The sequence below is a fragment of the Theropithecus gelada genome, chromosome 12 (assembly GCF_003255815.1).
Source record: "Theropithecus gelada isolate Dixy chromosome 12, Tgel_1.0, whole genome shotgun sequence".
Classification (NCBI taxonomy): domain Eukaryota; kingdom Metazoa; phylum Chordata; class Mammalia; order Primates; family Cercopithecidae; genus Theropithecus; species Theropithecus gelada.
This window is the reverse complement of record NC_037680.1, coordinates 14,021,823-14,043,992: the sequence shown is the minus strand read 5'-3', so window position 1 is coordinate 14,043,992 and position 22,170 is coordinate 14,021,823. Positions and strand designations below refer to the sequence as shown.

Here is a 22,170-nt window from a genome sequence, read left to right as displayed (position 1 = left end):
ATGCCATCTCCTTTTTTTGTATTTTTTTTCTTTTTAATTTCTTAATCTAATTGAACAAATACACAAGTATCTGCAATTGTATTGTTGTAATGGTTAAAATAAAAATACATGGTTTTTATTCATTTATTGTCAAATACCAAAATCTTACTTAGAACATTAATATGCTGCACAAACATTGCTATGTCTCACTTTATGGGTGGCCTTTAAAAAAAGCAATAAGACCATTCACAAGTAAGTTGTTTCACTAATTGTTAAGAAAATTTTTTTTTTATGGAATTCCTACAAATTAAAACATCTGCTCACTAAGCATTTCTGGTGAAATACCTTTATATGATCATATATAGTCATTATATTCCAGCATGTCTTTTTACCTTGTATTTATTTGTGTCGTTTTGTCCTCTCCCCAATTATTAGAATTTAAAAACGTTGAAAGCAAGAATTGTGGCCGGGTGCGGTGATTCACGCCTGTAATCCCAGCACTTTGGGAGGCCGAGGCGGGTGAATCACAAGGTCAGGAGATCGAGACCATCCTGGCTAACATGGTGAAACCCCGTCTCTACCAAAAATGCAAAAGATTAGCTGGGCGTGGTAGTGGACGCCTGTAGTCCCAGCTACTCGGGAGGCTGAGGCAGGAGAATGGCGTGAGCCCAGGAGGCGGAGCTTGCAGTGAGCCGAGATCGCACCACTGCACGTCAGCCTGGGCGACAGTGAGACTCCGTAAAAATAAAAAAAAAAAAAAGCAAGAATTGTTAGGTTTCCACAGTGCCTAGCCCACAGAGTTAGTGCTTAGTAATTAAGTGTGTCGATTTAATTAGATTTTATTACTGTCTTCTAGACATCAACTAGTCAGGCAGTCTTCCGACTCCAGTCTGGCATCTGCCATCTCTTCCGAGAAACTTTAATTAACAAAGGTTTTGTGGAAATCCAAACTCCTAAAATTATTTCAGGTAAGCTGCAAAATATTTCTCTTAATTTTTAAAAATAAATTTGCTAGCCCCAGAGTTGCTTTATATTAATAAAATTTTTAACTTGAGAATCTGAGTGTCCATTAAGGTTTATTGCCATGAGACTACTATTTTGAAGACCATCTTACATAGCAACAATCATATATCACCAACATTAATAAGTACATTTTCTTATTCCAAGAGTCATTTTGTGATAATGATTGTAAAGTGAGGCATTAACACACAAAGCAAGATTCTTGTTACAGAAGTTATACCAGGAACTACTTCATTATATAGATTTCTTTTGAAATTAGTATTGCAGTTTTGTTTTGTATAAACTACATTGTAAAATCAGTAAATACTAATGATGGGAAAATTTTTTTGAGACAGAGTTTCGCTCTTGTTGCCCAGGCTGGAGTGCAGTGTTGTGAATTCGGCTCACCGCAACCTCCCAGGTTCAAGCGACTCTCCTGCCTCAGCTTCCCGAGTAGCTGGGATTACAGCCATGCGCCACCACGCCCTGCTAATTTTGTATTTTTAGTAGAGACAGGGTTTCTCCATGTTGGTCAGGCTGGTCTCGAACTCCCAACCTGAGGTCGTTCGTCTCGGCCTCCCAGAGTGCTGGGATTACAGATGTCAGCCACTGCGCTTGGCTAATTCTTATTCTTGTATGAGAATCTTGTCTTAATCATTTTACCCTTTTTAGATTTGTTTAACACGAGAAAGTGTGTTACAAATGGCATTTTGTTACAAATTCAGAATTGAACATTGTATTCTTAATAATTAGAAAAATGATTATTCCAGCTGCTGGGGAAATTTTTTTTAAAAGGGAAAGATGATGAAGAATAACTTTTTTCATTTAAAAAAAAATTTTTTTACAGCTCCAAAGGGGCTTTAATAGTTTTGAAATTGATGCAGAAAGGGAGCGTATATATCCACAGAAGTGAAGTAAAAGCATAGCCAAAGAAGTAAATCTGGTTTAAATATAAACTATTTAGAATCACATAGTAGAAGACTACATAGACTATGATTTAGCCACAATTCTTCATTTTCCAGTTTTTCTTAAAGTGAACTACCTGAGTATAAACTTTTTAACTAGAAGTTTGCATTGATAAGCTTACAATTGATTATAATAATGTAAATATAAATGTTTACATTTCAGCTGCCAGTGAAGGAGGAGCCAATGTTTTTACTGTGTCATATTTTAAAAATAATGCATACCTGGCTCAGTCCCCACAGCTATATAAGCAAATGTGCATTTGTGCTGATTTTGAGAAGGTTTTCTGTATTGGACCAGGTAAGATTTTGGCAGTTATGTTTTATCCAAGTTCATTAATTGTGCAGTAGTTACAATGTTAGAAATATATTTTACTTATATAATGTACAGACACTTTGAAAACTTAAATTATTTTATCTGCTGACTACACAAATGTTAGACTTTGAGGTAGAGATGATAATATATTTGGGTAGACATTTTCCAAAAAAAATAATAATAATATGGTCAATAGTACTTTAAACAGTTGAGTATCGTTCCATGTGAATACAGTTGTAAGCATTATGTATTCTTACAGAGGAATGCTGAAGAAAATTTTTATCTTGAGAATATATCATTATAAAAATGCATTTTTTTGAAAATATACACCATCTGAAATATACCTAAGTATATATTTTAATATACCTACATGCAGTTAGAACAGAATTAGCTCCCATTTGGACTCTTTTCAGCTCCCCATCAGCAGTAAAGAGCAGGTAGTTGCAGTGGCCAAAGTAATATATGTTTTTGTCCTTTGTAACTTCTTACTCTTGTAAGTTTACAGTGTACCTCTGTCTAATTTGCTATCAATTTTATTCCAGAGCTGTTCTGTTTCACTATTTTGTTTGTATTGTCCTTACTATTGGTAATGTGCTGATGTCCATTAGAAACTACTAACAAATATCATATATTTAATAAATTATATTAATATGGTTTTTAAGAAATGTTTGCTAAAAGTCAAGCACAGGCACATAATCATATGGCAGTTTCTTTTTTGGAGCTAATTATAAGTGAAAAGCAGTTTTACTTTATTCTTTAAAACTTACCAAGTTATTTTATATATCTTTTTTGATAGCTTAATAAAAATTAAATACCTGCTAATAGAGAAACTAGCAAGATCATTAAGGGTCTTAATTTTCTGAATTTATTAACTAGTTATTTGTTAAACACCTGCTGCTTATATAACCTTGTGCTAGGTACCATGTACATAAAAGAAGAACCAGCCAGCACTTCTCAAATGTTAATATGCACACAGATTACCTGGAGATCTTGTTAAAATACAGATTCTGATCAGTAGATCTGGGGAGAGGCCTGAGATTCTGCAGTTCTCACAAGTTCCTGGGTAGTGTTGATGCTGCTCATTTCCCGACCATGCTTTGAGTGATAAGGGAATCAACATTGTAGCCTGCCCCCAAGACTGAGTAAGACATGCATATGTATCACAGTCATAGGGAATAATCAAATAATTTTCACAACGAATAATCAGATTGTCCTATACAGTCAGCAAATGGGTGTTAATTATGTAGTATAAATAGTAAGTATAAAAAGAGAGAAAACAGAGTGTGCTAGAGTCACCATAAATGAAAATTCAAACTGAGATGTGCTTTAAGGACAGAGTAGGATATGTAGACAACAGAGATGGCGTTCTAGACGGGAAGCAGAGTAAGTAAAGAGCAAGAACTACACAAGAAAACAAAATAAGACAAGTTAGTATTAAGAAGTGAGAAATATAGGTTAGGATTAACTTATGAAAGCATAAAGGTTTTAGGGTTTTTTTGTCATTTTATGTCTTAACTACAGTAGTCATTTGGGAACCACTGTAAGTTTCTGAGCAAGAAAGTGTTATAGGAATATTAGTGATGTGAAGGATGAGTCGAGCTAGAGTCAGGAAGACTAGGCAGGAGGAAAAGGCACTGAGGATATTAAGTCTGGACTGGATATTAGCTGGACTGAGCTAGTGGCTCGTAATATCCTCAGTGTCTTTTCCTCCTGTCCAGTCTTCCTGACTGTAGCTCGACTCATCTTTCACATCACTAATATTCCTGTAAATGACTACTGTAGTTAAATGGAATATGTATGTTACTTTATTTGTAGAGTTTCACGTAGTTTGAGTCAGGTTTTAATAAAATTGAGAAGAACTCACTGTCTTGGTCATAATCGAATATATTTTTAAATATTGAGAAGACACCTCAGGATCTTGCATTCCCCCAGGGTTCTCATGAACCTCTCTTATTAATTTACATTTGGTATGGCTTTTATTGCATGACCATAGGAGTTTGTAATGAACTTGCTGTCCAAGAGAATGTGCAAACAGGTGGTTTATCAGAGGTCCTTCCAGCCCTATAATATGAAAATAATGCCACTGAAATCCTACTAAATACAGTTTTGTATTTAAATCCCAATTTATCCAAAATCGAAAACAGTATTTGCTGTTTATTTCTTTTATTAAATTCGCAGTATTCAGAGCAGAAGACTCTAATACCCATAGACATCTAACTGAGTTTGTTGGTTTGGACATTGAAATGGCTTTTAATTACCATTACCATGAAGTTATGGAAGAAATTGCTGACACCATGGTACAAATATTCAAAGGACTTCAAGAAAGGTAAAAAGTATTTTATACACCTAGATGGACTTAATTTCAGATCAGTTTGGGCTCTTTAAAAAAAAAAATTCTTCTATTTAAACATGCAAACTACGTTTCTATGAACATATATATAAAGATTTATCAGTTAGATGATCCATTTAATTGGTTGGAAAAATCCACACTCAGAATACTGCTTCTGGATTCAAATCATTTGGGGGCTCAACTAATTAACCTCTATTTTGCTGGTAAATTTACCACATTGTGAACAGTCCAACTGTATTTTGTTGTTGTCCTTGTTTCCTTTATACTGACATCCCGAATGTCTCAAGAAATACAGCATATGTTACTTTTAATAGTTTATTATTTGGGAAATAGTATGAGGGTAATGCTTAAGAGGTTGGATTCAGCAACATCCAGATAGCCTGAGTTCAAATCCCAACTCTGCTGCTTCTGTGTGGGCCTTGTGCAGATTATTTAACTCTGTGCCTCAGTTTCCTCAGCCATTAAGTGGAAATAGCATTATTACCCACCTCAAAGGTAAAAAGTTCCTTCAGTCAACTGAATCTGTCGACATGTAAATTAAGTCTAGTCAAATATGGTTAATTCTTAAATCAATTTATATTTACATTGAGTGCTCAGTAAAGATTAGAAACTAGTAGACCGAAGGGATGTTTAAACCTATTTGGATCTGATGAATTAACATTTGCAGAAATATTAGATGTGTTCTAGATGTTCAGAAAATTGAATTATGTAGAATGTCCATTTAGCTACACCCTCAAAACTGGCAAAGAGCTCTTCCCTTTAAAGGTCATTGAAAGTTGTTTACGGCCGGGCGCGGTGGCTCAAGCCTGTAATCCCAGCACTTTGGGAGGCCGAGACGGGCGGATCACGAGGTCAGGAGATCGAGACCATCCTGGCTAACAGGGTGAAACCCCGTCTCTACTAAAAAAATACAAAAAACTAGCCGGGCAAGGTAGCAGGCGCCTGTAGTCCCAGCTACTCGGGAGGCTGAGGCAGGAGAATGGCGTGAACCCGGGAGGCGGAGCTTGCAGTGAGCTGAGATCCGGCCACTGCACTCCAGCCTGGGCGACAGAGCGAGACTCCGTCTCAAAAAAAAAAAAAAAAAAAAAAAGAAAGTTGTTTACTTATGATGATGGTTAACATGGGGAAAATAGGAAAAGAAAATAGAAGTGAGTCAAGTTGATTAAGAAAGTCTCTATTTTTCCCTCTTTCTGTATTCGTGACTATATTTCAAGTATTAGGTAAGCTATAATAGTCTAAGCTAGCATTTTAATAACTGACAAAGGATCATATTAAAAATTTTTATTTGGGGGCCGGGCGCGGTGGCTCAAGCCTGTAATCCCAGCACTTTGGGAGGCCGAGACGGGCGGATCACAAGGTCAGGAGATTGAGACCATCCTGGCTAACATGGTGAAACCCCGTCTCTACTAAAAAAATACAAAAAACTAGCCGGGCAAGGTAGCAGGCGCCTGTAGTCCCAGCTACTAGGGAGGCTGAGGCAGGAGAATGGCATGAACCCGGGAGGTGGAGCTTGCAGTGAGCTGAGATCCGGCCACTGCACTCCAGCTTGGGTGACAGAGCGAGACTCCGTCTCAAAAAAAAAAAAAATTTTATTTGAAGTCCAGCAATTTATTCCTTATTGATGTATTTGATATGTTTCATTGGTATTTTAAAAGAGTTCAAAAATACAAATTTTATTTACTACATTGCAAGGCTAATGAGTAAGTTTAAGAATGTAGAAATTGGCCAGGCACGGTGGCTCACGCCTGTAATCCCAGCACTTTGGGAGGCCGAGTCGGGCGGATCACTTGAGGTCAGAAGTTCAAGACCGACCTGGTCAACTTAGCGAAACCCCATCTCTACTAAAAATACAAAAATTAGCCGCGCATGGTGGCATGCACCTGTAATCCCAGCTACTTGGAAGACTGAGGCAGGGGAATCATTTGAACCTAGGAGGCAGAGGTGCAGTGAGCTGAGATCACATCACTGCACTCTAGCCTGGGCAACAGAGCAAGACTCCGTCTCAAAAAAAAAATAGAATGTAGAAATTAACTACTGATCTTATTTAAGAATACTGTAGCGTAAGTGCCAATATTTCAAGGCATTCTCTGCAGATCTGTGCCTTTGATGGCTAATTAATTGCAGACAGCCTTTTTCTTTTTATATCTTTGTTCTCTAAAACATTTTGATGCAGTTTATTTCAATCAATTTTCAATGGTTCATGGAACAACTGATAACATTTTCCTTATAAGACGAAATATACTTTAGAACTACACTGAAGGAACACACACAGCATTTCTCATTTTCGGTTCACATTTATAATTCAAGAAAGTTTCAGAAACTCATTTTTTTAAAATACTGATAGCTTCTCTATTAAATAATAGAATTTGACATTTCCACTTTGATTTTTATAACAACAGACCAAGCATGAATTTGGGTCCTTGGGATTAATCAAATCTCTACTTACAAATTGGACTCAAACGCCGTTACTGCTGAACTTTTTCAGTAGAGTTAAGATGGCAATTTGAAAATAAAGCCTTCTTTGTATGTTCTTCAAGTCATTTAGGAATTTTAAATTTTGGTGTCACCCGTTTATTGGATTATCTGGCCTGTGTCATGTTCCTCTCGTGTTTATCATTAGTATTTACCTCTCATAGAAAAATACATGGCCGGGCGCGGTGGCTCAAGCCTGTAATCCCAGCACTTTGGGAGGCCGAGGCGGGTGGATCACGAGGTCAGGAGATCGAGACCATCCTGGCTAACATGGTGAAACCCCGTCTCTACTAAAAATACAAAAAACTAGCCGGGCGTGGTGGCGGGCGCCTGTAGTCCCAGCTACTCGGAGGCTGAGGCAGGAGAATGGCGTGAACCTGGGAGGCGGAGCTTGCAGTGAGCCGAGATTGTGCCACTGCACTCCAGCCTGGGCGACACAGCGCGAGACTCCGTCTCAAAAAAAAAAAAAAAAAAAAAAAGAAAAATACATATACAAATGTATATGTATTGTATGTATATGTATTTTATATATATCCAAATACATATATAAATGTATTTTAAAGTATTGACAGTCATATTTTTGTACTACTATTGGTAGACATGATGAATGGGAGTTGATATATAAAGGAAAGAAAAGCTATGTAAAGATGAATTGGGGGCCAGGCTCAGTGGCTCATGCCTGTAATCCCAGCACTTTTGGAGGCTGAGGCGGGCAGATCAGGAGGTTAGGAGTTTGAGACCAGCCTGGCCAGCATGGTGAAACCCCGTCTCTACTAAAAATACAAAAAATTAGCCAGGCATGGTGGCACACACTAGTTGTCCCAGCTACTCAGGAGGCTGAGGCAGGAGAATTGCTTGAATTGCCGAGATAGCTCCACTGCACTCCAGCCTGGGCAACAGAGTGAGACTCCGTCTAAAAAAATAATAAATAAATAAATAATCAATTATGGGGTCTTTCTAACCCTTATATCAAGATTTTAATAAATCAATGGCTAAGCTTTATTCCCATGAAAGTCTGTAAGACCAATCAAGAAATGATGGTGTTTTAATTTCGAGAATATAAATTCTAGGCCAGGCGTGGTGTACATCTATAATCCTAACACTTTGGGAGGCCGAGGCCGGCAGATTGCTTGAGCCTAGGAGTTCGAGACCAGCATGGGCAACATGGTGAAACCCCGGCTCTACAAAAAGTAACAAAAAGTTAGCTGGTCATAGTGGTACATGCCTGTAGTCCCAGCTACTCAGGAGGCTTGAGGTGGGAAGATCCATTGAGCCCAGAAGGCCAGGGTTGTGGTGAGCCAAGATTGCACCTCTGCGCTCCAGCCTGAGCAACAGAGTGGGACCCTGTCTTAGAAATAAAAAAAATAAAAGTAGAATGTAAATTCTAGGTAGAGAATTCTATATATAAAATACAAACGTACTTTTTTCTGTATATAGAATATAAACATACTTTTTTCAAGTCTGTTAATTGTGGAAAACTTTCAAACACATACAAAAGGATGTGCAATAGTCTACTGAGCCCCCATGAACTCACCAACCAGTTTCAGTCCTTGTCAACCTGTGGCCAATTTTGTTTGCCCATTTCCCTCATTCACTATTATTTTGAAGCAAATCCGAACCTTTTTTTTCGAGACAGAGTCTTGCTCTGTCAACCCAGGCTGGAGGGCAGTGGCACGATCTTGGCTCACTGCAACCTCCACCTCTTAGGCTCAAATGATTCTCCTACCGCAGCCTCCTAACCATGCCCAGATAATTTTTGTAGTTTGAGTAGAGATGGGGTTTCACCATGTTGGCCAGGCTGGTCTTGAACTCCTGACCTCAGGTGATCCACCTCCCAAAGTGCCGGGATTACAGGTGTGAGCCACTGCACCTGGCCAAAAATAAACTTTTTAAATCTCAATAAATCATCGTCCATAGCAGAAATTCAGCTCAGTGCAATAAACATTGTCTTGTACCTTCTATATATATAGGGTAAGCATTGTACTATAGAGATTATCAAAATGGGAAATTGGCACTTCTCTGAACATACAGTGTAATATGGATGCGGGAAGATAAGACAAATACTCATTAATTTGGTCTTCCTCAGTGATAAGAATTGTTAAAGAATTAAAAAGTCAGATTTTTGCCGGGCGCGGTGGCTCAAGCCTGTAATCCCAGCACTTTGGGAGGCCGAGGCGGGCGGATCACGAGGTCAGGAGATCGAGACCATCCTGGCTAACATGGTGAAACCCCGTCTCTACTAAAAATACAAAAAAAAACTAGCCGGGCGTGGTGGCGGGCGCCTGTAGTCCCAGCTACTCGGAGGCTGAGGCAGGAGAATGGCCTGAACCTGGGAGGCGGAGCTTGCAGTGAGCCGAGATCGCGCCACTGCACTCCAGCCTGGGTGACACAGCGCAAGACTCCGTCTCAAAATAAAAAAAAAAAAAAAAAAAAAAAAAAAAAAAAGTCAGATTTTTGTAATGCTTTATAAAATGGGCATTTTATGTTTCTAACTATATTAACTGATATGAGTTATAAAGAAAATTTTTAATCCTTTGATGTTACTGTGGTTACAAAAACATAAGATTGAAAAATGGTGTTAGATATTTTAAGTATTTAAATTTCATTCTTTAATAATTTGATATGCTTTTCCTGGTGTATATACTGATTCAAAGATTGATTTTTGTATATTGCCACAGTGACCTCTTGTGGAGGAAACATTTGTCTCACACATTTTCTTAACTAAATCATTCTGCAAATAGGTTTCAGACTGAAATTCAAACGGTGAATAAACAGTTCCCATGTGAGCCATTCAAATTTTTGGAGCCAACTCTAAGACTAGAATATTGTGAAGCATTGGCTATGCTTAGGGAAGCTGGAGTCGAAATGGGAGATGAAGACGATCTGAGGTTTGTCTTTGTGATTTTGTTTTTTTTTACTGTAAGTTCCAGAATCCATGTGCAGAACATGCAGGTTTGTTACATAGGGACACATGTGCCATGGTGGTTGGCTGCACCTATTGATCCGTCCTCCAAGTTGTCTTTGTGATTTTTAAAACCTTAGTAATTTGGTTTAAGGTAAGAGAGAATGAAAATATTAATAAATGATTTTTTTCACCTGTTACACTTATATTTTATTAACTTTGATATACAGTATGATGCTGTTTTATATAATGTGTGATCTGAAATAAAAATGTTTACTATGGTTTGCTTAAGTTTTCATAATTTTGTTTATAAACACCATTTTCCATTATTTTTCCCTCATGTTTGTAACTCAAAGAGTATAGGGAGTTTTGCCTGTGATTTTGTCTTCTAATATGTTACTTCTCTTTCCAAATTAGTGATATTAGAGAAAGTAGACAGCAGTCTAAATCCATCCCCACACAGGATCGGGGTATAAACTGTTAACATCCAAAAGTTATATAAAAGTCAATATTGTTTATATAGTATCATACATACTATATTATATATAGCATTTGGTATAGAGTGGGTATTTGTTTTCTCTTCTCCCCTCTGGTCCCTTACGACAGACCTTTACCCACAACCCTCTCCTACAACCTGGAAAGAATAACTCTCCCAGTGTCCCTGGTATTCAGAGTACAATCTGAATTCAGATCATAAACAAATGATGTCTTTTAATAAAGATTGAGGCTGGGCATGTTGGCTTGCGCCTGTAATCACAGTACTTTGAGAGGCCGAGGTGGGAGGATCATTTGAGGCCAGGATTTCGGGACCAGCCTGGACAACACAGATCCTGTCTCTACAAAAAAATTTAAAATTTAGCTGAATGTGGTGGCACACACCTGTAGTCCCAGCTACTCTGGAGGCTGAGGCAATTGGGTCACCTGTGCCCAGGAGTATCAAGGCTGTAGTAACCCATGATCATGCCTGGGTGATAGAGTGAAACCCTGTCTGTAAAAAATAAACAAACAAAACATGTAAAGGTTGAAAATTTCTATCTACTTATATTTTATTCAAGACTTCCTTGAATGATTCCTTTAAACCATCACAATACTTAATGTATTTTAGGAGGGAAAGGAAATGATTATTGTCACTTTTTAGGGTTTTTCAAAAAACAGTTCACCCAAAACCGTTTATTTTTGTTTAACAAAAATATACATATATATATATGGCTTTAAACATTGCCTACATTGCTAGATGATATTTTAAGGCAAAATAAAAATCCTACAAGCTTGAGTAGTATTTTTTTAAGTATTTTAGAAATTGTTTTTACATAGGAAACTAAAGTAACTACCTCTTGGCTATAAATGTAACATGTTCATATAAACACTATTTTAAAACCTTGGATAATACTAATTTTTATTTCATAAACCACTGATAAAGAGTACCAAAAAGGGAAGACTATTTCATGGCAAGACTAGCCTATATTAGTGTAGCGAACTTTTATTATGTGTAATTATAGGAAATTATTTCATCCATGATATTTCTGAATCGATGAATTGCTAAATTCTGTTTATTGCTTTAATTAAATATTTGAACAGCATCTACTAAGCGCTGAGTCACTCTACCAAGGTATATTCATAAGTGATTTTCAATAGGACTTGCCTTTTAAGAAAAGAGCAGAATAGACAACTGCATGTTTTGGCCAAATTTTGTAATCCCTTGAGAAACTTAAATAGAAGTTCCTTATTAACATTTTTAAGTTGCCGTTTCATCTTCAAACACTGATTTCGCGTTTCTTTTTCAGTACACCAAATGAAAAGCTGTTGGGTCACTTGGTAAAGGAAAAGGTAGGACTCTTGTATATGCTGGATTTCTTTTTCTAATTCTGAAATGTCTCTTGGGACTAAAAACAGTTGCAGAGGAGACTGAGCTTCCTAGAATGGTGTGATTCTGGAATAAATAAAAACTTTAGAGGGACATTCAAAATTTTTTTTCTTAGAAAAATGAGAAATATTCAGACAGCCTGCCTCTCTCCCAGATGATTTGATTAACTCAGTATTTAATATTTCTACGAAGTTGTTCTGAGGTGTCTCTAAAAGTGATAGAATGTCAGATTAGTTAGAAATGACCTCCAAGTTATTTGAAATTATTTAGATTTGATCTTCCCTGTGTACCCCTGCTGTTTCATGAGACTTAAAGATGAATGAGCCTCCTCTCTGCCTCTTATGTAATAGCTACTTTCCAATCTCATTTTCTAAAACCAAGACTCCAAAGAGGAGAAAAGCTAAGCTTAGTGTGATCTTTTTAAAAATTTTAAGATACTGGTATAATGAAAAGGAAAATTAGTCCTTGAGCTCCTCCTACTGGTTGCACTTGAAACTGTTAAACTAGAGAACTGATATTTCTGAAGCCATACAATATTCAGTTTATACGTTTAAAATGCTATTTCAGCAGAGCCAGTTTCAGTTTGTCAGCTGTTAACATCCTCTTCTCAAGTTTTATCAAAAATGTTGAAAGTCAAAAACGGTTGAAATGCAATTTTTTTTTTTTTGAGACAGAGTTTCGCTCTTATTGCCCAGGCTGGAATGCAATGGCACTATCTCGGCTCACTGCAACCTCCACCCACTGGGTTCAAGCAATTCTCCTGCCTCAGCCTCCCAAATAGCTGAGATTACAGGCACCCACCACCACACCCAGCTAATTTTTTGTATTTTTAGTAGAGACGGGGTTTCACCATTTTGGCCAGGCTGGTCTCGAACTCCTGACCTCAGGTGATCCACCTACTTCGGCCTCCCAAAATTCTAGGATTACAGGCATGAGCCACTGCACCCGACCCTGAAATGTAATTTTTTTTTTTAATTAAATCTAGGTCACATAGTAAGCATTCTCTTAAAAAAGTTGTAATTTCAAGTTAATGTCATTTATTTCTTTCAGTTGCAGCATTCATTTGAAGAAAACTACCAAAATCTCATGTATATATCTAGATAAAAATTTAAATTGTTGGGAAGATAATCCATGTTTTTCAATGATGAATATTATAAATTACGTCAAATTTCCCAAAATAATTCATAGACTTAATATAGTTTCTATAACAACCAAAAGGATTTCAGATAATTTTTTTCATTATAAAATGCATCAGAATGACTAGATGAACTAGAATAACAAAGAAAAAAGTTAATTCAAAGATGTTTATCAAAGCATAATTTAGAATGGGGAAGAAATTAGAAAGGGATTACATGTTCAAAAAAAAAGAACAGGAAAAAAATGAATATTTAAACCGTAGGCCTGGCACAGTGGCTCATGCCTGTAATTCTAGCACTTTGAGAGGCCGACATAGAAGGATCACTTGAGGCCAGGAGTTCAAGACCAGCCTGGGCAAACACAGCGAGATTCCATCTCTACAAAAAATTTTAAAAATTAGCCAGGCTCCTATTTAAGCCATGAGCGCATCATGCACTCCAGCCTAAGCAACAGAGCAAGACCCCATCTCTTTAAAAAAAAAAAAATTTTTTTTGAGAACTATGAATAATAAGCAATGCCTAAAAATTAGGTATTGCAGTAATTTATGACACCATGGCAAAATGCTATACGATAAAAATGTTACTTGAAAAAAAGCAAGATATTCATTGTATATACAATATAATTAGAGTAATTATGAAGAACCAAAGTTTTTGTGTAAAAAAGTTAATTACCAAAATGTTAGCCATTTTACTTTTTAAAAATGTATTTTAATTGCATTTATTCTTTTTATAGTATGATACAGATTTTTATATTCTTGATAAATATCCATTGGCTGTAAGACCTTTCTATACGATGCCTGACCCAAGAAATCCTGTAAGTAATTTGGTTTTAAGTAACCCATTTGGGGGCAGAAGGGGAATTTTATTGCCACTGTCAGAATGCATAATGGGAATAATGGTTTTCATTAATAATTTGCAGTTTTGATAGACATACATATTACCACTGATGTCTGTCACCACTGGTCAAAATGATATTGTAAAATTTGAATATTCTAGAAAATTAATTTTTAAAACCTATGTTAAAATCATTTTCCTTGGTCATTTTTCTGAAGATTAATGAGGGAGAAAGACTATGTAAATTATAAATAGTACTACTAGTTTTGCATACTTTAGCAAATCATCCTGTCATTGACCTTAAACTGGGAAATCACATTGTATCCTGGGAGTTAATAATCTAAATAATGTCTTATGGTCTTTTACCATTTTTCCATTGCAGTGGTTTCTAAATTTTACTGTGCATCAGAATCACTTGGAGGGCTTTTTAAAACATCAATTGCTGGGGCCCACCCAGAATTTCTCATTAGTTGCTCTGGAATGGGAGCCTGATCATTTTGCTGGCCCCACTCCAGACCAACTAACAAATTTCTGGTAATACTGAAGCTACTGGTCCAGGAATCACACTTTGAGAACCACTGGTTTATTGAAAGACAGGGGATTAAAGTAAAAATAATAATAAAGACTCACACCTGTTAACTTGGAGTTCCAGAAGTCACCCCAAAATCATATCAAGCTTAAAAACATCTCAGATGATAAAGTGAAATAAGGATCAGCACTGCTTCTTAAAAATTAGATGTGGCGCTCTGATTTGTTGTTGGGGGGTGTGGGAGGAGAGCACAAAATTGATATAAACAAAGAAAAAGTTATTCAGCCCTCAGTAGTTTAATTCTACTTTAGAGAACAAGGTTGCATTGTTAATTATAGGAAAAAATGAACTTGCTCTTCCTGCAGCAGAGATTTTTTTCTGTATATGTGTAATAGAAATAGGATAGTAGTCACTTGAAGAGTGGTGTTTTTTCTCTTGCAGAAACAGTCCAACTCTTACGATATGTTCATGAGAGGAGAAGAAATATTGTCAGGAGCTCAAAGAATACATGATCCTCAGCTGCTAACAGAGAGAGCTTTACATCATGGAATTGGTAAACAACTTAAAATAATTTAAGAGAGTGTATTTTCTGAAAATAATACAATGTAAACATTTAAAAGACTTCTCGGTCTTTTTTAAAAGTCTCCATTGAACAGTAATTGCTTTTGTGATTTTTTAAGATAAATAAGATGATAAATTATATTTTGTTTTGTTTTGTGTCTTTTTGTAGATTTGGAGAAAATCAAGGCTTACATTGATTCCTTCCGCTTTGGAGCTCCTCCTCACGCTGGTGGAGGCATTGGTAATATTCTGTTATTGCTTACAAATAAGTTCGTAACTTCTAAGTATAATACAAATTTGAATTACAAGAATTTTTAAAAGTCAATTATGACATAAGTGAAAATTTGATTTCCAAGAAACAAAATGAACAGCTAACTTGTGTGTTTTAAAATATTATTGTCATAAAGTTCTAGCCATTTTTTCTCTTAAGAGTTTTTAGAAGCCAAATGCCTTGTAAGTGGAATATCCTGTTTTCTCTCTTGCTACTGTGAGTTCATTCACATTAGCACAAATTAAAACTCTACCTTAAAATAGCTCAAAGAGCTGCTAAGTGTTTTTATTGAGATGTAGCACTTGATTGACCTTAAGAACACTTCTACAGTATATGTAAGGGACTGCTTTGCAATTTAAAATCAGTAAATATTTAACTCATCTTTGGATGTCCATATCAAACATTCTTAAAAATTTTGAATGTATAGTTTTATTGAAGTTTTTGTTGTTTGTTTTGGGTTTTTTTGGAAAATAAAATATGTACTTACAAAATTTTCAAATTAAAATTGGTAGAGGGACAGTCTTTTCAACAGATGGTATAGAGAAAACTGATGTCCATTTGCAGGAGATTGAAATTAGACACTTACCTAACATCATATACAAAAATAAACTCAAAATGGATCAAAGGCCTAAATGTAAAACCTATATTTAAATCGCCAATAGGCATATGGAAAAAAATGCTCGACATCACTAAACATTAGGGAAATATAAATTAAAACCTCAGTGAGATAACCATCTCACACCTGTGGCTGTTAGCCAAAAGATAATGGATAATTGTTGGTGAGGATGTGGAGAAAGGGGAATCCGTATTTGTAAATAGTTGACAGGAATGTAAAATTGGTACAGCCGTTAGGAAAAACAGGATGAAGATTCTTCTAAACGTTACAATGAGAATTACTGTATGATTCAGTAATTCCTTATCTGGTCTTATATACCAAGGGAAATAAAATCAGTATGTTGAAGACATTTGTGCACTCTCATGTTCAATGCAGCATTATTTACAATAGCCAAGATATAGAAATGACCTTAGTGTCCATCAGTGGATGAATGGATAAAGAAAGTATAGTATAGATTGAGTATCCCTTACCCAAAATGCTTGGGACCAGAAGCGTGTCTGATTTTGGATTTTTTTTCAGATTTTATAATATTTGCATTGTACTTACTGGTTAAACATGCCAAATCTAGAAACTGAAATGCTCCAGTGAGCATTTTTGGTTTTTTTGTTTGTGTTTTTGAGTATCATGTTGGCATTCAAAAAGTCTCAGATTTTGAAGTATTTTGGATTTTCATATTAGGAATACTCAACCTATTTTATCTATACAATGAAATAACACTCTGCCTTTAAAAAGAAGGAAATCCTGTCATTTGTAGCAATGTAGAGTAACCTAGAGGACATCATGCTAAACAAATTAGCAAATCAGACACAGAAAGACAAATACTGCATGATCTGGCATACATATGGTACCTTTTAAAAGTTGAACCCATAGACAAAGAGTAGAATGGTTGTTGGAATGGGGAGAAGTTGGTCTAAGGGTATGAAGATTGAATTAGGATGATTAAGTTCTGGAGATCCATTGTTCTACATTGTGACTGCAGGTAATAATGTATGCTTGAAAACTGCTAAAAGAGTAGATTTTAAATGTTCTTTCCACAAAAAATATAGGTATGCAAGATGATAGATAAGTTAATCAGCTTGATTTAATCATTTCACAGTGTATCAGAGTGTCACATTGTACACTGTAAATACATACAATTTTTGTCAACTGTAACTCAATAAAGCTGGGCAAAATTTTAAAAATAAATAGCACCAGTTAAGGTCATTACATATGGTTTTTTGTTTTCTTGTTTTTTTAAGTTTCAGGATACATGTGCAGGATGTGCAGGTTTGTTACGTAGTAAAAGTGTGCCATAGGGGCTTGCTGCATCTGTCAACCCATCACCTATGTATTAAGCCCCGCATGCATCGCTCTTTTTCCCAATGCTCTCCCCCACCCCACTGTCCCAACAGGCCCCAGTGTGTGTTGTTCCCCTCCCCGTGTCCATGTGTTCTCATTGTTCAGCTCCCACTTATAAGTGAGAACATGTGGTGTTTGGTTTTCTGTTCCTGCGTTAGTTTGCTGAGGATAATGGCTTCAGCTTCATCCATATCCCTGCAAAGGACATGATGTCACTCCTTTTTGTGGCTGCATAGTATTCCATGGTGTATATGTACTATGTTTTCTTTATCCAGTCTATCATTGGGCATTTGGGTTGATCCCATGTCTTTGCTATTATGAATAGTGCTGCAATGAACATACACGTGCATGTACCTTTATTATTCAGAATCCACAAAGAACTCAAACAAATTTACAAGAAAAAAGCGAAACAACCCCATTAAAAAGTGGGCAAAGGACATGAACAGACATTTCTCAAAAGAAGACATTTATGCAGTCAACAAACATGAAGAAAAGCTCAACATCACTGATCATTAGAGAAATGCAAATCAAAACCACAATGAGATACCATCTCACACCAGTCAGAATGGCGATTATTAAAAAGTCTAGAAACAACAGATGCTGACAAGGTTACAGAGAAATAGGAATGCTTTTACACTGTTGGTGGGAATTTAAATTAATTCAACCATTGTGGAAGACAGTATGGCGATTCCTCAAAGATTTAGAACTGGAAATACCATATGACCCAGCAATCCCATTCCTCTGGATGTAAACATGATTTTTTTTAAGAGTTGTAGAGATGAATGACAGTGATGATTGCATAACATCGTGAGTGTATTTGGTACTACTAAACTGGACACTTAAAAATAGTTCTGATGGTAGATTTTATATGTATTTTAACACTGTTTTTTAAATTGGAGGAGGAAAAAGGAGAATACTGCATATTCGCCTCCCTACAGGAAACCATTGTTTCTAGTTTTCAGCTTACCTTTGCAAAGATATCTTCGCATATACAAAAAGACACACACACACATTTCTTTAAATATTTTTACACAAATTGTAGCATACTATTATATATAAACCATTTAGTAATTTGCATTTTTTACTTACTGTATCATTTTTTTAAATATGAGCCCAGATGGAGAAGAAATACTTTAATGTATCTTATAACTTGTTATCAATAGCTAAAGAGCTTTTTCATTCTTTTTACATCTCTACATGGAATCCATTGAAAGGAGGAACCATAATCTTATTAACCACTTTCCAAAAATCAGTTTCTTTTTTACAGTCAAAACACTTAGTATAATAATGTACTCCAGAGCTTTTTATCATAGGGTCCACCATGTTAAATGTCTATAGAATTACAATAAATTTTCGCACACTTCTATTATTGCTTAAGCAAGTTTATGGCTCTGATCCTCATTGCCTGGACTATATAATCAGAGTGTGGTATCATTTGAAATGTTCAAGCTTATAAAGTCTTTTGTTTTTCTTATTGTTTACATCATAGATTTTGTTCATTCATATAGATTTTTTTTCTTTTTTTTTTTTTTTGAGACAGAGTCTCACTCTGTCGCCCACACTGGAGTGCAGTGGCGCGATCTCGGCTCACTGCAAGCTCCGCCTCCCGGGTTCACGCCATTCTCCTACCTCATCCTCCTGAGTAGCTGGGACTACAGGCGCCCGCCACCACGCCTGGCTAATTTCTTGTATTTTTTAGTAGAGACGGGGTTTCACCGTGTTAGCTGCGCCTGGCTAATTTTTTGTATTTTTTAGTAGAGACGGGGTTTCACCGGGTTAGCCAGAATGGTCTCGATCTCCTGACCTCGTGATCTGCCCGTCTCGGCCTCCCAAAGTGCTGGGATTACAGGCTTGAGCCACCACGCCTGGCTCATACAGATTTTTGTGGTTCACATTTTAGACTCCATACCACTTAAGGATATATTACTTAGTCCTTTTCATTTATAGCAGCATCTTTATTTCTGAATCAATACTCAAAACAATTTTAAATAAACCCAAAATAATAGGAGTCATTTTCTTTCCTAATAAGGAAAAGTATTTAGTTTAACAATTATATTTATGTTTATAGTTCTAAGTAAGACCCTGAGAGATTTTCAGAAAGGAATTGATGATTATTTTTGTCTTCCCCAGGGTTGGAAAGAGTGACTATGCTGTTTCTGGGATTGCATAATGTTCGTCAGACCTCCATGTTCCCTCGTGATCCCAAACGACTCACTCCTTAAATTCACATCTTGCCTCTGAACTCCAGTGTGGATGACAGAGCGAGACCCTGCCTCAAAAAAAACAGAAAAGAAAGCCACACTTACTCTTTCCAGTAACCTGCTAGTGCACAGGCTGTACTTTAGGTACTTAAACTATGCACTAGAATAAATTTGCAAGGCCCTAAAGTATCACTGTTATTTTTGGAGTAATTCAGTATAGATATGTTTAAAAGAGATTTTTATAACTTCAGACGTGCGTCAGTAGGAAATACTTGAGAAATTAATACGGTTATGTGAAAAATTCATATTCTGTTACTACAGTAAATGTTACGAGTTTTAAACAGTTAAGATTGTACAACTTTTCTTCTTTTCTATATTACAAGGGCCCCAGTGTTAATGTCTTAGATTTTCAGTATTTGAACTTATTTTTTTAAATTCTGACATTGGAATAAGAATATTCAGGTAGCATCTGAAATTTTAATGATTGTATAATTGGCATATCATGGAAAATTAACCAGAAAGTATCAGTTCTTAAAAGTTATGTCTAGAAATTATGTAAAGCAGGCTAAAATACTGGTTAGAAAGTATTCAGTGTAATCTTGTATTAAATTGTTAAATTCTGAACTTGAATTTCAATAAAATTTTAAAGCTAATTATAGTTTGTTTTTGTGTAACTTTGTGACCATCTGATTTTATAACTGGTGCTAGGCATTTATAATTTGGGAAAAGAAAAAATACACAACTGGTTTATGTAAGTAAATGAAGACTAATATGTTGTCAACATGTATTCATTTCAGATATTTAGATGGGCATAGAGATCGAGTTCTTAAAGTTGACAGCTTGGGTCGGTTGACAGTTCATTTCACATGGGTTAAAATATATTGCAGAATTTTGTTTCATTTTTAACTGGAACTGGTACTGATACTTAGTGAACGTCACTAAAATACAGTCCCATCTTATCCATCAAAAAGAAATTTTCATGTAAGAATTACAATTGGAAGCACTTTCCCTCTAGATTATTACAAATGTTGATGCTAATGTTAATTTTACATGAACCACAAATATTGAGCAGGAACAAAACATATTTTTGTACAGGAAGAAAAAATTATATGCAGAAAAATAGGAGGGTCAAAAAGTTAGGAAGTTACCCCTGGACCACAAACATCTGCCCATTATTTTTGAAAGTTAAAGAGAGTGTTTACCACCTAGATTGTGCAGTCTTTGAAAGTTTAGATTCAGTTCTTATTTTTTCTTTCATATCCTACCAGAATACCTTAAATATAGAAGGCACCCCAAAAGTATTTCATAATTTAATCCACAGCAAGAAAAAATGAATATCCATCTTTTTCTATAGTATGGAATTGCTAGGCCCTAAAATAGTACAATAATATTGGCCCCAGAGCTGTTCTCAATTTCATGTAATTATAGCTTGTTTTAAAACAAAGTTTGTAAAGTCTTACAATGATGTAATCTTTTTTATTGTGAAGGTTTTCAAACATGCTGACCAAATTAGAACATGATAAAATACTCTTGTACCTATTATCCAGTCTTACCAAATTTTAACACTATCACATTTGCTTCAATTTTTTTTTTTTTTAATTTTTATGTATTTGTTTTGAGACAGGGTTATGAAACTGGCTAATTTTGTATTTTGGTAGAGACAAAATTTCTCCATGTTGCCCAGTCTGGTCTTGAACTTCTGGCCTCAAGTGATCCATCTGCCTTCGCCTCCCAAAGTGCTGGGATTACAGGTGTGAGCCGCTGTGCCTGACCTTCTTTTATATGTATATATATATATTTTTTTGAGACAAGTCTTGCTCTGTGGTCGGCTGGAGTGCAGTGGCATGATCTCAGCTCGCTGCAACCTTCTCCTCCCCAGTTCAAGGGATTCTCCTCAGCCTCCCAAGTAGCTGGGATTACAGGTGCCCGCCACCACGCCCAGCCAATTTTTGTATTTTTAGTAGAGATGGGGTTTCTCCATGTTGGCCAGGCTGGTCTCGAACTCCTGACAGGTGATCCGCCTGCCTGGGCATCCCAGAGTGCTGGGATTATGGGTGTGAACCACTGTGCCTGCCTGGCCCTTATTTATTAAAGAGAAAAATTTTAAACAAAAAATTGTGGGCATAGTTAAGTCACGCTCTTACAGGTAACTATTATGAATTCAACCTTTTATTCTTTTTTCTGTTTTTATATTTTCGCCAAATATTTACGTTTCTATAAATGTAAATGTCTAATATTGTTTTGCAGATTTATTTGATATGTAAATCCTGAGATTTTCATTGGAATTACCTTAAATTTATAGAATAATTTGAAAGGCTTGGAATTTCCTTCTCTTTAGTCTTCCAGTGAATGAACATGGTATATCTCTTCATTTATTGATTTTTTTAATTGTAGTAAAACATTTTTATATCTTTAAAAGTATTTTGCTTTTTGTGTGATGTTACTGTTTACTCCTATCAGCATTTTATTCTCAAAATTATCAAAGAATTTAGTACTGTTAATGCTGGAGGCAAATATCTTTCCATTTTAGCTCTACATCCTTGTCCTTTGCAGATCTGAAGATATTTTAGCAGAGTCAGAACAGCCTTGCCGAGGATCTGCTAACCATGTGGTGAGGGGAGAAACTGGTGAAGTAGCTTAGTGTTTTTTGTGGGCAGGATTTAATGAGTACTCTTGAAAATGAAATATTCAGTGTAACAAAATGTAAAAGATCACACTCTGTTGCCCAGGCTGGAGTGCAGGGGCAGGATCTCAACTCACTGTATCCTCCACCTCCTGGGCTCAAGCAGTCTACCTCAGCCCCCTAAGTAGCTGGGACTACAGGCCCACACCACCACACC

The 22,170-nt window shown here is 36.1% G+C and overlaps 1 protein-coding gene across 2 annotated transcripts in view; it reads left to right on the top strand.

Moving 5' to 3' along the window:
* DARS (aspartyl-tRNA synthetase) overlaps window positions 1–19,983 on the top strand; it is an 82,306-nt gene extending 62,323 nt beyond the window's left edge. For both annotated transcript variants that reach the window (XM_025404213.1, XM_025404212.1), the window contains 9 exons: window positions 836–947; window positions 2,107–2,241; window positions 4,435–4,582; window positions 9,820–9,966; window positions 11,765–11,807; window positions 13,714–13,794; window positions 14,785–14,896; window positions 15,074–15,145; window positions 19,260–19,983. In XM_025404213.1, coding sequence (XP_025259998.1) covers window positions 836–947; window positions 2,107–2,241; window positions 4,435–4,582; window positions 9,820–9,966; window positions 11,765–11,807; window positions 13,714–13,794; window positions 14,785–14,896; window positions 15,074–15,145; window positions 19,260–19,351 — 942 coding nt within the window. In that variant the 3' untranslated portion in view covers window positions 19,352–19,983. The remainder of the gene's footprint in view (window positions 1–835; window positions 948–2,106; window positions 2,242–4,434; window positions 4,583–9,819; window positions 9,967–11,764; window positions 11,808–13,713; window positions 13,795–14,784; window positions 14,897–15,073; window positions 15,146–19,259) is intronic.
* Window positions 19,984–22,170: the final 2,187 nt, after the last annotated feature.